Here is an 18,936-nt window from a genome sequence, read left to right as displayed (position 1 = left end):
ATAACATGGTGCTTCTGTTCTCGTTTTGTATACTTAAGATTTTACTAAATACACTCACTGCCAGCTCATTTAATTTTCATCAACTTAAGAAAAATTATTCGAACTTGGTTTAGTTAAAAACTGTTCAGGATGTTAGACCAATATATCGAAAAACCTGTATAATCCAATGAAATTCTCCCAAGTACCAAAAAGGAGACATTTAAGTGAAACTGGACAAAATTTATATGAAAATATGTCAGCTATCACCCAATCCAATCATTATCTAGAGTCTTGTCGGCTTATTAATCATACTACATAGTATTTCATTACTATAAAACAATAAATATTTCGGTTTGATGTATTTCCTTACCGAGAAATGGAGACAGTCATGAGAACAATGAACAACAATTGGATAAAACTAGAAAGGATGGCTCAGGATAAAGTGCTTTGGAAAGTGCTGGTCGGTGGTCCATGCTCCATTTGGAGGAACAGATGTAAGTAAGTAAGTAAGTAAGTATTTTCTTATAGTATGAATAAAAATCTTATACATCATCCCCTAATCTCATTTTAAAATGAACCAATTGTTGTACCTGCCTCAGAAATAATTTACATGACAAGTATAAAGATAAAGATTTGTTAACAGTTTCACATTATATGACAGCTTAAGATTTACTTTATTACTGAAGCGTAATATGTTATTCATTAAAAAAAAAATTATTCATTGTGCTTAACGCTATAAACATCTAAGCTGTAGTGTAGTAACTAAAAGCATTTCACTTCAAACCATTGATTTATTACTTTAAATATCGTTCCGTTTTTGATTTGGTTTAACACAACTGGACCGTATTACAAACCTTAACGTTGAAATATAGTAGAATACATAGATGAATGTATCAAAAATTGCTTAGAAGCTCGATGACATTCAATTTGAAAGTAAAGTATGAATTGAATACCCTATACATTCTAATTTATAGTTTAAATAAATAACTGGGTATTGGACACCAATGTAAAAATGGATGGACAATCTTAACCAAAAAAATGAAATAAATTCAACTCAAATTTGTTTTATTTATTCAACAAACATTTTATTTGTATTTTTTATTGTTAATCCTAATTCTCATTCAAATCTAATACTCCTTGTCAACCAAATATTTAAATCTATACAGATAAATATACAAAATAAAAGATATTACAATCTTTGATATTATTCTTAAGAACTGTTGCTTATTGTTTGTTTGGTTGGTTTGTTTCATTTTTTCCTCCCTCCCTCCCTCTCTCTCTCTCTCTTCTGTTACTGGGCTAAATTATAATTTATTGATTTTCAGTTTTACATTTCTTTTTCTTTATGTTTTCCTAAATTTTTTTTATTTTGTTCATTCTTTATTTAACTAACAACATGTGTTAACTTAAATCCACCACCAGTAAAACGTGATTGTGAATCTTTAATATGTGGTTGATATTTTCGTAATTTATTTCCCTGATTAGTACAATTATCATTATTATTATCATCATCATTTGATGATGTATTCATTTGTTGTTGACGTCTTTTTTGTTTAAAATATGTTTTCTTTACATTCTGTAATTCACGATTTAAATGTTCAATTTCAATTTTATATTCAGTAATTTGACTTTCATAAACATTCATTTCAGCTGTCATTGCCTTTATTAAAAAAAACAGTAAAATGGATATATAAATTTGTAATGATCAATAAAGTGAATAATATGCTTTATATTGAAAGTCTATTCCATAGTATTTATACAACTGTTAACTAACGCTGATGTGAACAGGGAAACAAGAAGCCCTGACAAACTACGAAAGCTATTTTTCGGGACGTTATTCCATTTTATTCAAAGCTTGTAAAACACTAACATTTATTTTTGTCCTTATTCTATTCTACAGAACATAAGCTTTCGTTCGATGTATGATTCATTGCTATACCCTTTTCTGTTTCGAAGCTATTGTAATTTAAACATAATATTTTGCACACTATTTTCTACGCTAATTCCCGGCTTTGGACATAATTGTATTCTCCCTAATTATTATACGTTGTGGTCTGATTAGTCACCTATTTATTCATGTACCTTTTTACACTAATCAGAAAAAAAATCAAGATATCGGGAGTAGATCGAGTAGTGTTCCCGTTGTCTTGTCTCTCATTCGCGTACTTGTCAGCCAATCAGGTGATAGAGTAGTTTTCTCTCTACCCCACTTCGAACTCACGCGTACTAGCCTCAAGGTTAGGTCGGTCAGCCTATCGCACCAAGGTCTTAGTCTGGATTCTAATCCAGATAAGTATCCTCAGCACCAAAAGTGGGTAGACAGATCAAGGACATGACAAACACCAAAGTCAGAATTTTCAATACAAATGTCAAAACAGTTCTACTGTATGCAGCGGAAACTACAACAACTACGAATGCAATCACCCAGTACATATAAGTGTTTATTAACAGTTGTCTACACAAAATACTTCGGATCTGTTGGCCACACCTTATCAGCAACAACCTACTATGGGAGAGAACAAACCAGATCTCAGAGGACGAAGAAATCAGGAAGAATCACTAGAAGTGGATAGGACACACATTGAAGAAAGCACCCAACTGCATCACGAGGCAAACCCTAACTTGGAATCCTCAAGGCCAAAGGAGGAGAGGAAGACCAAATAACACATTACGCTGAGAAATGGAGACAGACATGAGAAGAATGAAGAAGAAATGCATAGAACTAGAAAGGAAGGCGGAAGACAGAATGGGTTAGAGAATGCTGGTTGGCGGCTTATTCTCCATTGGAGGTAACGGGCGTAAGTAAGTAAGTAAACTTTACTTAGAATGTAATCTTATGGCTAAGATAGTAATCATAATGAACCCTTGTATTCTGATGAAAGATCAGTTTTCCAAAACAGTGATGTTGAATGACTGACATACAGTCACTGTCATCCTACTGTCACTCACAATGATATTTTTGAAATAAATCACTAAGACCCATTTCGAATAAAATCCAACATTTTAGAATTAATCAACAATTACCAAGTTGGGACATTTATAAAATATCAGCATTAGTCAATTATCATTATGGCATTAGGTTGATCTAAAACCATGCACATAACAAAACATTTGAAGTAATTCACTAACAGGAATAGGAGATTGAAATTACTGATCATTTTTAGCATCATCCCAAATAGTCACTCTCATTTGAAGTAGAAACGGATAATTTTATCCAAAAAGACAATAAAACCTTCGTCTTTAAATCATTTAGCTCATATAACTTAGCATATTCAAATTTATACCTCAGTTAATAAAATGTAAGGAACGTTTATAATGACTGAATCAGGTTACAAACAACCCTATCCTGATAATTATTGTATGTTCATTAGTAACTACCTTGTATAGTAAATTTCCGGAGTCCTAGTGAGAAGCCGTGACCAGTAGATTTCAACATTGTTGAGTGTGAAGTATTTACCTACCGAAAACAATGGAAGATGGTCGCACAATATAATTGCTTGGTTGAAGTTAGACATTCACAAAGTCAGATGCCGGCTCAGTTGTCTAATGGTTAAGTTTTCGTGCACGAGACCAAAGATCTTGGGTTTGATTACTTGGTACGGGGTCATGGATTGATACTATTGAGTAGTCTCATGCCAAGACGAAACGGCCATCCAGTACGTCCAGATTTTCAACGGTTATTCAACTTAAATCGATCCATGAAACTCAACAATCTCTACAACCCTATACTGACAGATGTAAGTAATATGTTCAAATCATTAACGAATTTATGTAGCACATATACACAAACCAGTCGTCACAGTGTTATTAACAAAACTAGTAATTAATAACTAAATCAGTTCTCTTATTTCACTCACTTTCATTTGTTTTGTTTTATCTCTGATCATATTTTGGTAGATATTCAATTGTTCTGCAACTTCTGGACCTGGATGACGTGCTAATATATGCTTTAATTCAATGTAAATTTTTTCTTTTTCTTGAATAAGTAATTCTTTTTCAACCACTTCTTCAGTTTTGCTAATAAGACGTTTTTGTAATGCCTGAATTTTCTGTATCATTTCATAGGTAGATGGATCACTTCCCTAGATAAATAAAAATACCATTGGTTATATATATATATTTATTTACTGGTATCCATTATTCTAAAAAAATAGGAGATTGTGTACAAGAGACTGTCACATTGATGTACGTCGTATCTCTGAATAACAGAATCATCTATTGTTGCATTCTAACCCTGGTTTAACGAACTTTTATTGAAAAACAATTGTCTTCAATTTATGTAACTTACAAGAGATTAAATTGTTGTCGGTGATCATATTGGATACAGTTACATAATAAGTCATTGGACAGTTAAGAATGATAGTATATGTTGGGAAGATCCAGAAAACTCCTCGAAAAAAGTCAAGAAAGACTCTGAAAACACTGTAAGCATCTTATCCAATCAGCGTCCACTAGAAGTTTTGCCAGAAACATCTAGAAGTTGGAAAGTCACATTTCGAGTTTCTGATTGGATTATTACTATACAGCTACTGTGTTTAGTAGCATTCTAGAATTTTCGGGAAAACCCAAGGACATCGAAAATACTATAAAAACCCTATATTTTCTGTACATAAATGAATCTTCAGAGTAAAGTGTTTTTTGCCTATTTTGCGCCTTTTCTTTTGTATTCAGGTCGCTGTGTAGTTCTAGCTTGGAGGTTCCTAGAAGAGCTTAGGAGTCGAATATAGCGTTCAATTAGAAAGACTTATCAGTATACTTAATATAAAAAGTTGGGATAAGGTCTTAAAATTAACTAGATTAAAGTACTAGACTAGATACAGCCAGATGAAAATCCATAGATCCAAATTAAGGCAACTTGTAGTTATTTGTTAAAATATACAAAAGAGTGCCGGTTTTTTTCACTTTACAGTTTGATCTTTATTTATTTTTAAAACAAGTTTACGTGCTTCAATGTTAAATGATTAGCCTTATCCTTAACTGTTGTTCATTTGCCCAATATCCTTTCATCATTTAATATATAATTTATCATTGTAAAACTGTTTTTACTCCTCAACATGATTAACTTATCTAACAGTATACTAATGAAATAATCAAATTCATTGAGATCTTGATTAATTTTATTTTTCAAATGTAAGGACGAATATAAGTTTCAAATAGTTCAAGTCAAAATAAAAGTTTTGGTTATTAATATGTAGGAGTGTGAAAAGTTTACAATCAAACAGTCGGTAAGTGTAAATACAACGGAAAATAAATATTCCAAATTGTAGTATGCAATTAGAAAGTGAATTAAATTCTCTGAAATTGATCTATTTACCTAAATTTATCTGAATCTTAGTGTGGATTTTCACACTGGAACTTGAACGTAATTCCTTTCTTTGTGGACGTCAACGAGTTATCCACTAAGTTGCTGAGTCCAGATAGTCAGTTAATTGTGCAACAAGTATAATATCTAGATAATCTTTTTCAATGTTTTAAATTATTCACATGGGTTATACATTAGCCAACCAACATGGATCAAATTCAGTCAAGACTATTACTTAACTACTTACGCCTGTTACCTCCAATGGAGAATAAGCCGCCAACCAGCATTCTCTAACCCATTCTGTCTTCCGCCTTCCTTTCTAGTTCTATGCATTTCTTCTTCATTCTTCTCATGTCTGTCTCCATTTCTCAGCGTAATGTGTTATTCGGTCTTCCTCTCCTCCTTTGGCCTTGAGGATTCCAAGTTAGGGTTTGCCTCGTGATGCAGTTGGGTGCTTTCTTCAATGTGTGTCCTATCCACTTCTAGTGATTCTTCCTGATTTCTTCGTCCTCTGAGATCTGGTTTGTTCTCTCCCATAGTAGGTTGTTGCTGATAAGGTGTGGCCAACAGATCCGAAGTATTTTGTGTAGACAACTGTTAATAAACACTTATATGTACTGGGTGATTGCATTCGTAGTTGTTGAAGTTTCCGCTGCATACAGTAGAACTGTTTTGACATTTGTATTGAAAATTCTGACTTTGGTATTGGTTGACAGTTGTTTTGAGTCTCAAATGTTCCTCACTTGTAAATATAATGCTCTTGTTTTGTCGTTCCGCGCCTTCACATCTACATCAGACCCACCGTGTTCACCAATGATGCTGCCCAGATATGCAAAGGTTTTCACATCCTACAATTCTTCTCCGTCAAATGTGATTTGACTGTTGCATGTTATTTTGTATCAGAAAATCTTGCTTTTCCTTTTGTGTATATTGAAACCTAATGCTGCTTAAGCTGCTACCACACTGGTCGCCTCCTGAATTTGTTGTTGCGTGTGAGGTGGAAAAGCCAGATCATTTGCAAACTCTAGATTATTCAGCTGTCCACTGTAACACATGCTTCCTTTAATATGTTGGCATCTTTCTAATCCAGTCGATCACCAGGAAAAAGCAAAAGGGTGAAAAAAGCAACCTTGCCTGACATCGGTCTTCGAACCATTCTTTATGTTGTCCTGATTATTAACAGTGGAATAATTCAAGTATAAGTATAACTCCATCAATGAATAGTCATCTAAGTAATTAAAACGCATTACGTAATTATAATTTTAAACATCACAGATTGTAAGCAACAGACGAGAACCTACGAAATAAAAAAATGAATTCATGCTATTCTGCTCGAATCTTTGTTCTTTCTCTTTTCAAAATGATATAAGGAATTATGTGTATAAAAGAGAACTCGATTCAAGCAATAACAATATAATAGTTGTAATCATGCGTCAGTTGAAGCTATATCACCATGGAAAATCTGGAAGCACTGGACGGCGGTTTCGTTGTAGTATCGGACTTCTCATTAGTGCACATCCATAATCCCTCTCCCCGCAAGATTCGAACCTAGGATCTATCAGTTTCGCGTGCGAGCGCTTAACCATTAGACCACTGAGCCGGTAATCTACCTTCAATTGTCTCATGATTTCAACTATTGAAATTACTTAAATCTCCACAAAACCCCTTCTGATAATAATCACCTTCTCAATAGTGACTGACTTCAAGAGACAGTCCTAGAGTTTTAGTGAGAAGCCGTGACCAGTAAAGTTCAATCAAGTCTGTTGTGAGATATCAGCTCACTGAAGACAATGATAACAGTGGTGCAATTTCGTGGACTGGTTGAAGTTAGACATTAACACCGTTGGATACCAGCCGGCTCAGTGGTCTAATGTTTAAACACTCGTACGGGGGTGGCGGTATCGTGGATGCGCACTACTGAGAAGTCCGATACTACGACGAAACCGCCATCCAGTGCTTCCAGATTTTCCTTGGTGACATAGCTTCCACTGACTCATGATTTCAACTATTGAAATTACTAAAATCTCCAAAAAAACTCTTCTAATAATAACAATATATATAATAAATTATAAATCATACTTCTAATTTTCTCCATCTATGAACATTAATAGGATTTTGTAATTCATCTTCTAATGCTTTTGCTTTAATTTTTTCTTTTAATAAATTTTTCTCTATTCTACTTATTTCTATTTTAAAATCAGTTAATTTTTTATTATTAATTTTTAATATTGATTTTTCATGACGTAAATTTTTTATTTCTTTTTTTAATATATTTATATCATTTATTCTTTCATTATATTGTAATTCACCTTTATTTAATATTGATTGTTGTATTTTTAATTTTTCATATAATAATAATAATTCATCATTTCTACGTATTAATTGACTACCTAATAAATCTCTTTCATTTAATAATTGATTATAATTAATTTTTTCTTTATTACGTTCATTATTTATATCATTGATTAATTGAATTAATTTATTTTCTTCATTTTTTTGTAATTCAATATAACTTATATTTTCATTAATTTGTAATTTTAATTGATTAATATTAATTAATAATTGTTCATTAGATTTTTCAATTTTATTTTTTTCTAATTTTTCTTTAATTAAATTCATATCACGTTGAGTTATATCATTTTTTAATTGATTCATTTGTTGTATTAATAATTTTAATTGTTTTTTTAATTCAATTAATTCATTTTGTGTATGAATTAATTGTTTATTATATAAATTACGATCATTACGTATAGCTTCATATAAATTTTGTTGTTGTTTTAATTTTGTTTCATATTCAGCAATTTTTTTTTTATTTTCAAATATTTGCATTTCACGTAATTTTAATTCATCCATATTTGTTAAAATTTTTTTAGTTAATTCTGATGCATCCATAATATAATGATCACGTTCACGTTCTAATTTATAAATTATTTGACGTTGTTTTAATGCTTCATCACGATAATTCATTATTTCCTGTTCTAAATTTTGTTTAGATAATTCATGTATTTTAATTAAATTTGTTTGTTTTATTGTTTGTGTTGTAGTTTTTAATAAAGTTTTATTTATTATTTCTTTTTCATGATTTAATTCATCACATGCTTTTTTATTTAATTCATTTGTTTTATGTATTAATTCAATTTGTGTTTCATAGGAATGTATTTCATTATGTAATTGTTCACATGTATGTTGTAAATTTAATTTTTCTTCTTCAATTTGATTATATTTTTTAGAAATTAATTCATTTTGTTTTAATAAACGATGATAATCGATTTTTGCACGTTGTACTTCATCTTCACGTTGCTAAGGAAATAAATAAATAAAAAGGAATAACAGTTACTCATTGAAATTTATTGACAAATATGAAAAAAATGTGAAGAGAGAAGAGAAAAAACACCAAAGAAATTGTTTAAAGTCAGAGGTGATAATGTCATCGGGTCAATTAATATGAGATTAAAAATTGCATTGATGAGAACTTATCCTGCAGGTAAATTGATTGTCTTGTCCAAAATAAAATTTTCTTTGACATAATCAAAGGTCGAAAGATATCCCTTTCATATTTACTATCAACTGTGTACACAAATGTATATGTATCTACCAAAGCAGTTAGATTGGTAGAACAGAAAGGAGAGCCTACGTCTGATTAAAAAAATATATTCCGAAGAACTTAAGATCAAACAGACAAAAAGCATTCAGTAGTGCCACAGCAAGACATCTCCTTGACATAGGATATGAAGTCGATACAATGAAGTCCTTCAAGGTGATTAACAAATCATCAAATTCAAATCTTTCGAAATTTGCCGAAGCGATGGCAATCAAGCGTCTAAAACCAGATCTATGTACACAAAAAGAAACAGTAATAAATCTTTCTTTGCCCTGGTAACGTTAGCCCCCCCCCCTTTTATTTATTTATTACGTCATTCACTATTCCAACTCTTTCTGAATTTTAAAATTACATCATTCATAACTCACTGACTTCAATTCATACCTTTCTTTATTACTATCTATTTTCAGTTACTTAATTACACAATTATCTAATGCTTGTTAACTCCATGAGTTCTGATCACTATTTCAATGTTCTGGAACTCCCCCTCCCAAACTATTTATTTATTCGAAACGAAATTTTATGACCTCATTAACTCTATCGGAATCTTCGCTACATCATAATACACATGTATTCATCCTTCATCGCCCTCTTATATATGAGTATGTCAATAACTGTAATAACTCTGATTTTAGGTTGTAAGCAGCTGATCAGAACCTAACGAAATAAAATGGATTCATATTATTCTGCACCAATCTTTGTTCTTGCTCTATTTAACATAGAAAGAGAACTAAACGTATGAAATAAAAAAAATAGTTGAATTAGTTTAATAAATTAAATATTATTTACATATTTAATTGTTGTTACTAAATATAATTTTATTTTGTTAAAAATGATTTGAAAAAAAAGGCTTACGTTCAAATCATCTCTGTAGTCCTATTATACTTTTATGCCCAATCACTGACTACCTCGACATGAGATGTTTTATGGTGTAGGAGTAGGTTGTAAGAAAGCTAGGGAAGGCCAGACCAAAACATGGCATGAATTCATGAAGCCACTGACAAGTGGACTGAGATAGGTGTTGACTACCTGGTTGGGGACCGCTAGATGATAGGAACCGATGGTTAGAGACCCTGAATGACATGGTTCAAAATCGTTTGTAATGGTGCAGGTGCATCCACTCTTTGTGTTCTCTCAAACTCTAATCTTCCGAATTGTGAATGTCTCTTTTTTTTCCTTTCCAAATTTATTTCACTGTATTATACTCTTTGACTAACATCTTCAAACCCTAATCTTTCCGATTACTGCTTATACTATTACCACATCTACCACTACGGGATTTGAATCGACAATTGTATCTGTGTGCAACTCGAACTGATCTACGTACGTACGAAGTTCTACGTTGTTACTGACTGACTGACTTTGTTCTCTGAGCTGGATGGTTTTGTCGTGAGGCTTTCATCATTCTTCTAAAGGACATCATCAGTACAAATTTCAGGTGAAAGTGGAGTGTTCGAATTTCTCCACTTGATGTTCACAGCTTATCCTATAGGAAGTATATAAGAAGCCGATTCACACAGATCGAATTCTCAACTACGATAGCAAAAACCCAAGAGCTCACAAAATCAACTGCGTACAAAATTTTTTCAAGAGAGCAAGGGCACATTGCAACACACTTGCAGCACGAAAAAAATAATGAAAAATACCTCAAGAACGGCTACCCAGTCAACTTCGTAAAAAAAATACCAGCCACACGCATCATCAGAAACAAAGTCAAGTACAGAAATCAACAAAAGGATCACCCTACGGTACATAAAAGGCATATCAGAAACTACAACGAAACTACTGAAAACCTTCGAAACAGGTGTTTTACACAAACCAACTAAATCACTACAATCAATCCTATGCAAACCAAAGGATGAAATGACAAATCAAACGTCATCTACAAAATAATTATGTGCCAACTGCGAAAAACGCTACATCAGACAAAACGGACGCCCTCTTTATCTTCGCTCACATGAATATCAATTAACATTTAAGCACCATGACATGTCCTCACTTATATCAATGCACGTGGACAACTGCGGACACACATTCGATTGGAAAAATGTGGAAAGTTTGGATAGTGGCAATTCCAAAAACACCAGAAAATTTTTAGAAGCTTGGCACTCAGGTCAATCAGTAATAAACAAACACATTGATATTGATTCAATTTACCAACCAATCAAGAAAATTATGAACAAACATAGGAACAAAGAAGTAAACAATGATAGGTTTAAGGTCAACAAGAACTAATCAACATTGAGTTCTACAGGACAAGCAGTGAACCACATGTAGAGAAATTCGAACACTTCACTTCTACCTGAAGTTTGTGCTGACGATGTCATTCACAAGGACGGTGAAAGCTACACTACCAAACCATCCAGCCCAGAGAACAAAACTCCACCAAAGTCATCCACTTGAGCTACAAATTTTCTCCACCATCTCCCAATAAATACTGCTGGACTGGGGTTGCTTGACAGGGTATCAAAATATCTAAATATCACATCTGTAACTGATTGTACTATAACAATAGCACACTGGATCTAACTTGATGTCATTAATTATGATGACTTTCCTTCATGACTTTTGTTAAATGCTAATGAAATTACCTCTTATTATGTGATTTGTGTGCATCATCTGTCGGCATTTTCTTAACATCGTATATATTTGATGTGATTGATTTTTTGTTTCAGTAAAATTTCTATACATAAAAATTATATTCATTCTCATGTATTACTTACGACACTTGCAAATGACCTTATTGACTGGTATTTCTGTGATTTTGCATTTTATGAATAATTATCCTTTCAATTGGTTGAAGGTTAACTTGCGTATTTTCGTCGATTTAAAGAAAGTGATTTAATTTAGTAGTATAAACAATGTAATCTTTTGATGAGGCCATAAGTTTCAACCGATTGAGTTGTGTTACACCAGCTCAGCAACCTTCGATTACTGGAATAATAAGTTATAAGTGGATTAATGGTGGTTAGATGAAGAACTTTTGTCAATTTATGAAGTCAGTGACCACTGAATTGTTTTGATTCGAGAGATATATACTTTCTAGTAAAGTTATTTGGCAAATTCTTGATTAACAGTGAGAAATCACTAGTGATATGACTTGAAATCAGTGCCACTAGCGAACACACATTCTTCTCTTCACTTTTGAGTCTGCAATCATTCTGAATTTATTGTTCTATTGTTCCATTTCATCAGAACTATACTTCTTATTTTAAGTTATCACCATCATCACATTATTCTGATGAATCTCCAACTTTCATCTTTGCAAATTTCTAATATTGATCTAACGTGCGTTATGACAATTTTCCACCAATATATAATGATTTTAGACTGTACGTTCTCTATGAATGAATGGTTAACACTAGTTTTCCTTGTCTCAATCAGTTGTTTTAGAAACTGGAAATACATTCAAATAAGCTATAAATCACTATAAAGACTTTACTATGAAACAAAACACGAAAATCTAAAATTGTACCTTCACTTCAGTTGTTTTTGAGCGCATTTGAGCCGTGATGGATTCATTAACTTCAATCTGTTGTTCAAGTTTTGCTTGACAATCTTTTAATTTGCCTTCAGTTATTTGTAAATGACGATTAGCTTGCTCCAAAGAAACTTTTGTTGCACGATTTTCTTCATCTTTTGTGCGTAGTTCTTGTTTCAATTTCTCAACAGATGCTGACGTAGAACTGATCTCTCCCATTTTTGCTTCAACTTCACTACGTACCTGTTTCAAATCTTTTTCCATTCGTTCTTTCTTACGCAATTCTCTTTGTGCTTCGAGATTTTTATTCTATCAAAAATGTTATATTGAAAAGTAAATAAAATTATCTGCTAAAAATGACCAAAGTTTTAAATAAGTTACATACTATAATGGGATGACTTCAATATTTTAACTTACTCATATTTCGGGTCATTTTGTTGCTTATAAAATCTCAAAAAGGAATCATCAATATGATTGTCTTAATTTTAACTATTTTACCCTACATTTTGAAAATTATCAAAATTCGCTTTAACTACTTTAAAGTAGTTCCATATAATTGGTAAAATAAGTAAACGGTTGGCTAAAATATCGTTCACTTATACATGCAGTATACATACTTGAAGTGAAGTTTAATAGCCAACAACTATGTAGACGAAGGTAAATACTTTCTGGGTAAAATCTCAATAATAAGGATCACTCTATATGGTTCTTAAACGATTTGAATTTTAAGCAAGTAAATTTATCTTTTGATAACATAGAAATCACATTCAAATAGTATGGTATTTCTTGTGTTCTGAATAAAGTTTTGGGTTTACCCAATAAACCTTCAAAGATTTCTTGAAGATAAAATAAATTGTAGTCAACTATGTTCAGAATGAGGCAAAATAATCTGCTTTGTAATTTCGTGAAGTCAGCGTAGTGTTCTAGTTGATATAACTAAATAACATATATTATAATTCAATTTCTCCAGTCATTAAGGCTACCATTTTGAGTAATAAGCTGCTATTTTACAAAGATTAGGGGATTCAGTGGAATTTATGACAAGGCAGTGCCAATTTCAAACTTTTTAAACAAACAAGTTTGTTCTATGTCATAAAATAGGAAAATAGTAGCCATGAAATCAAAATTCAGCACCAATCAAACTAAAAACAATCTTGATTTAAAATCCCCAAAAAGTGCTTGTTTTCATTCAGCAGAAAAAAATTTAAAATTTTAACTAAGTGGCCCGACCTATTAAGATACATAACAGAAAGATAACCAGATATCGCGTCATAATTTTTAAATTCTTCCAGTTAACTAACCTGGAGATCTACAGTTAATTCTGTGATTTTATTTTGTGCTTCCAACAATTCATTTTGGCAAATTGCAACACGATTCCTAGTTTCTTCAATTTGTTCTCTTAATTTCTGATTATCGGAAATTTGTTCATCACGTTCTTTAAGTAACTTCTCTTTTTGCCTTTGTAACTCAACTAAACTAAATAATATAAAGTAGTATAACACATGTGCAAATATTTCCTCAAATGCGTTCACAGCCTTACAATTAAATTCTTCTTAAATTTCATGATCAACACAAACATTTTACTGTCGAATGAGCTGGTATTGTATATAACAAAAAAAAACAGTTTGTTTATTACGAAGTAGTAACCATCATCATATTCGTTTAGTCATTTACGTGCTAATCCAATCCTTCAATTGATTTATTATTCACATTTTAACATTAAAATACAAAATTCAGAGGACAGATCACTTTTTAATGAACATTTAAGGCAAATGCTCATTTGATGTTATTAAGTGATTAAATGGATCTGTAATTCCGTACATTTTTATTCTTACTCTTTCTTTGGAATACTAATAGGTGTTCAGTGAACACAAATTACTCATAAACGAGTTGCTTTATTCATACGTTCTTCCTCGCAATGTTCTATGTTCTTAGTTAAATGAATACAAGACTTCCGGTTATTCAACACTAGTTTACGACCTACTAAACTTTGTAGAAGTTGTTGAATGTATGCATACTGTTTGCATCAATTTCAGTGTTTTATAGTTTCAGAGAATTCTGTTGAGTGGCTGAAGCAGGTTTTGTTAAATAGAATTAAATTTCCATCCACTGATAAGCAACTTTACTCCAACACACCTTGATAAATTAACATATTTACCAAAGCATGTCTAGTTAACAGCAATTTTAGAAATCACATCTTTGAATAGACATTTTCTTCACCCTAAAATGGTTTTGAATGTTTCTGTTCTACTTCTAAGATCTTGATGTCTTACCTTAGGCTTTTCTACTACGTGAATATTGCATAAATATATTACTTTCAGGATTTTTCAAGCTTCAGTAGATTGGTTCCTTCTAAAAAATAAAGAATTACGGACCGTTTGTGTTCCTTGTTTTGAAATAACTGTATAGAAATATTACTGTGGTGTTTGTATGAACTAATGATTTCTTTGTACTTATTGACTGCTTGTTTTCAAATTCTAAGTACAATACGTTTGTTCGTGCTTTCTCATGCAGCTCTCAAGGAACTACTGCTAGACCATGTTAAGTATACAAATTTCAAGTGCGGTAAAGAAGGAAAATTTCGTAAGATGATTCACCAGGTCATCAAAATTCCACTACATTACTACGTCATCCCAATCAGGTGCGTACGCAAGGTTATGCAGAAAGTTCATTGAGGAGTTGCGATGCAGTTCAAAAAGATGAGCACAAGTTTGGTCAATATTTGTCCTGTGGCAGGTTTCACCCATTTAATTCTTGCGTATTTTGTAATTTTAGATGTGGTGAAGTTGGATACATTCAGTCAGTCTATAATACTAAGGTTCATTCCGCTGCAACTAATGCTAAAATTTGCAATCGTGATCCTACTAAGTTGGGTGTTTCTGATGATTGTTTATGTTTATCCACAACTTTGAAAAGTGGTGCAGCGTCACTTAGCAGTCCAGGGTTAAATGAAACTCAGAATTCTTGTGAAACAACAGTTTCTAATCAACCAACATCTTGCCAGGTGTCATTGTACCAGATGTGGCTTTTTCTAATGATTCATATATTTCTTATGAAATTTCTTACAAATCTGAGGAGAATATGTTGAGTGAATCTAATCATGATCGAAAACCTGATGCAGTTTTGATAGATGCTGATTTTTCTAATGATTCATCACTCTCCAATGACATTCTTAATAAATTTTAGGAAAATATTTCAAAAGAATAAAATCCTGATGTCAGATCATATATTATTTATCCTGTTAATGCATTTGCTTCTTGTAGGAAACTTGGTCAATGCGAAGTACGAGTACTGAATGAACTCGACCATGATTACAATTCTGATGATTTCATAGCAACTGTTGTTTCTCCTTATCATGAAGTCGCTCCTAATAAATACTCTAGTCTGTGTGAGAACTATGTTTTAAATGAAGTCATATCTTTCATTACTTGGCGATATGAAGATCCAATATTATTTCGTGGGAGAGGATAGTGTTGCAATATCTATGGTCCAGGTTCTAGATATCAGTGGCTTCAGTACAAGACTGACATGGTGACTGTATACAATTCCAGGACCAAGGTGTGTCCGTTCCAATTTCAGTTGTTAATTCTAATACTGATGGACATACATGAGCACAAAGTCTTCATCCAGCACACAGTCGGACAGACACGATGAACCTAAGGAGAAGAGACACAAATTACTGCAGAAATTTGGATTCTCATTTAAGCTGTGGCGGATGGGGTGTTTATATGAACTAATGATTCCTTTGTACTTGTTGACTGCTTGATTTCAAATTCCAAATAGAATGCGTTTGTTCGTGCCCATCTAATACTTCTTGGTTCAACTGAGTTATTTCTGGGGTTCTTAGTTTGTACTATGATTCAAATACTTCTAGTTATCACAATTACATATTACATTATAATAATTACTACGAATCAGCACAGTATAACCATTCTATTTTTCATCCGAAGGATTTACTTAGTGTGATTTTTACAGATTTCCAAGACCAAACCAAGTAATCCGTCAAAAGAAACCCGATATTTTGTGCGCATAAAGTTTCTTTATTCTCCGAAATGCACTTGCTAAAAGATCCCGAAGTTTTAAAATATGAGAACAAGTAGGCTTATTCCTTCACATCAACGTCGAAATGCTCAATCAGTTTGCAAAACACCACGGACAAAATGTAGCCTATTCATACTGTGTTAGATTAGTTGGGCTTCACATTTATGAATGTGTGAGAGCAAAACAAACAAATCTATGTCATACGTGCTTATGATTAAGTTCACATAAAGTATCTAGTTTAACACGCGGCATCCTCATGTGGTCGTTGGCTTTCTTGAAGAAAGTAATCTAAACATCCTTATTTTTTAAGTAGTTTTAAGTGTTAATACATTCTAAGTGACTGCAAATTTTCACTATTGGCCTCCGTTGTGCCAAAGTAGCGATACATTTGCGTCCTGTTCAAGATAGAGATATACAATTAGATCGTTAGTTATGATCGTTTTTTTTTAACTAATCCTTGTTTGAGAGTAAGCGAACTGTAACTTTGGTTCAAACGAATGCTAGCTCCCAATCCAAACATAATTTCAAAGATTTTGGACACTTGGAAGCTACTAAACCATTGGAAACCTCACTGATCTCCGACTACAGTTATATTTTATTATTTTATGATTCTTTTGGCTTTCTGGCTTAAATTGGTCAGTGGTAAGGAGGATAACAGTTAGAAATAACCTTTTAAAACAGGACTACTCCTTGAGTGTCCATCGAAAATAACAGTATATATCATTACCTTTCTGATCCGGCTGCGTCAGCGTCAGTGCGTTCCAGTAACTTGCTTAAGTTTGCTATTTCTTCCTTGAGATCTTTAATTGTTGCATGAGCTTTAGATTCTCTGTCAGCAGCAGCGTCGACCATCTTCCATGCCTGCTCGATTTCCCGTTTAAGATTCGTGACGTTATTTGGATCATCACTGGAAATGTTTGCGGCCTGCGCAACCTTCGCAGAACTTGAAATAATTTCTGATTTCAGCTCTCTACACTTTCGCATTAACAGTTTTTCATTATCATGAGATTTGGAAAATGCCCTCATTAACTTTTCATACCCTTCCTTGAATTTCTCCAAATTTTTATTTCCCTCCAATTCTCTCAGAACCTGGTTGTTAATTTTTATTCACCTGAAAATTTCTAAGGTTTACCTCGTCAAAACCACACTTCAGAGCCTCGTAGGTCTCATCATCAACGGCAGATTTTATTGTCACTTTCGTGACGTCGGCCTTAAAATAATTTGAAAAACTTTTATCTCTTACATCAGATGTATTCGGTTGTTGATTCATTTGTAATTCGTTGGTTACTTTTAAAAAATCTACATTTCGTAGTCATGAGAACAACCTTGATGCGGTCACTTGTGTGTTAGTAAGTGTGGGGTTGATAACCTTTTTTTAGTGTTCAATGTGAATACGTTATCAAGCACTCTCACACAGTTTTTCCTTTACGGCTGAGCCACTTAGAAGACTGGAGATATGTTATATGAATCACAAGGGTCAGGGTACTGCTCTAAAAGAGACCTAAAATAGGCATATTTACACATTTTACTGAGTGAGGTTATTAGTGAACTAATGAGTACTATTAAAAGATCATTCCAGTTTTCCTGATATAAATTTTGTCGTTTGGATTAAATGTCTCGCTGAGATATCCCTGAAGGTAGTAAATCAGACAAGTAGTCTTGACGTGTTGAATCTTATCAAGATGGTATCGCATTTCGTGTTGTGAATATTGAGTTCCATAGTAAAAGTTATTTTAAGGTTACTTAAACGTTTCTGTGATAAGAATTTTATCCTGAACCCATTGGAGTGCCAGTTTATAACTTCACCCTGTAAACTGTTTAAGCCATATATATCAAGGGTTTCTGACCTAATATGAGACGCTTAACCTCACCGATCCAACCGCACTCAGCTACGAACATCTTAGGAATGAGAATATGAATTTCTCCTTCTCGATCTTATTCTAATTTTAGTCCCAATTCTACTCGCATTTCATGCCCACTTTTTTACTTGGTTTATAATAAACAGTCTCTATTGGAACGTGAAACGAGTATAAACTAGGACACATTCTACAGTCCTCAAAAACAGAGAAGACTTCTCTAGTCTTTTGGCCACCTGAAAAGTTTACCCTCAACACAGATAGGTTGACAGTGGGAGTAGGTAGAGTGGGCGGTCAAAATCATACCACATGTATATTCTCTAGTATATCTTTCATATTCTGCTAGTTCAACGATTGTCATTGGTAGAACAGAGTTTAAAACAGAACACTGGCAAGTATTTCGGAAGTATCTCACATTAGTCTTCATACAAAAAACATTTTAGGAATCTCTGACTTGCATCTTTCGAATCATACCAACGTAATCATACCAGTTACCATGACCTAGATTGAAACCAGAGTTATGTTTTTGTTATTAAATGCCAAACTTGAAATACACTTAAGTGTTACGAGTACTTCGTTAGAAGCAAGGAAATAAGGAGATATACAGTGGAAAAATGAATGACAATAGTTTCATGTAGGACCAAACGATCAATGTAATATGTAATGAAACACTAAT

At 32.7% G+C, this 18,936-nt stretch overlaps 1 protein-coding gene across 2 annotated transcripts; it reads right to left on the bottom strand.

Annotated features, from left to right (window-relative positions):
* Window positions 1-1,027: 1,027 nt before the first annotated feature.
* Window positions 1,028-17,722, bottom strand: CFAP58_1 (Cilia- and flagella-associated protein 58; the record flags this gene model as incomplete). 2 transcript variants are annotated; one of them, XM_035730371.2, is made up of 8 exons in its annotated part: window positions 1,028-1,639; window positions 3,837-4,061; window positions 7,361-8,581; window positions 12,358-12,672; window positions 13,665-13,839; window positions 17,132-17,493; window positions 17,537-17,614; window positions 17,648-17,674. In XM_035730371.2, the coding sequence occupies 8 exons, from the start codon at window positions 17,672-17,674 to the stop codon at window positions 1,364-1,366; spliced, it is 2,679 nt and encodes an 892-aa protein (XP_035585666.1). In that variant the 3' UTR covers window positions 1,028-1,363. The 2 variants fall into 2 exon arrangements, with proteins under 2 accessions (XP_035585666.1, XP_051069641.1); XM_051213651.1 differs by having other exon boundaries at window positions 17,537-17,722.
* Window positions 17,723-18,936: the final 1,214 nt, after the last annotated feature.

The sequence above is a fragment of the Schistosoma haematobium genome, chromosome 3 (genome assembly GCF_000699445.3).
Source record: "Schistosoma haematobium chromosome 3, whole genome shotgun sequence".
Lineage (NCBI taxonomy): Eukaryota > Metazoa > Platyhelminthes > Trematoda > Strigeidida > Schistosomatidae > Schistosoma > Schistosoma haematobium.
Note: the sequence above shows the minus strand (reverse complement) of the source record. Positions and strands in the feature narration are given on the sequence as shown.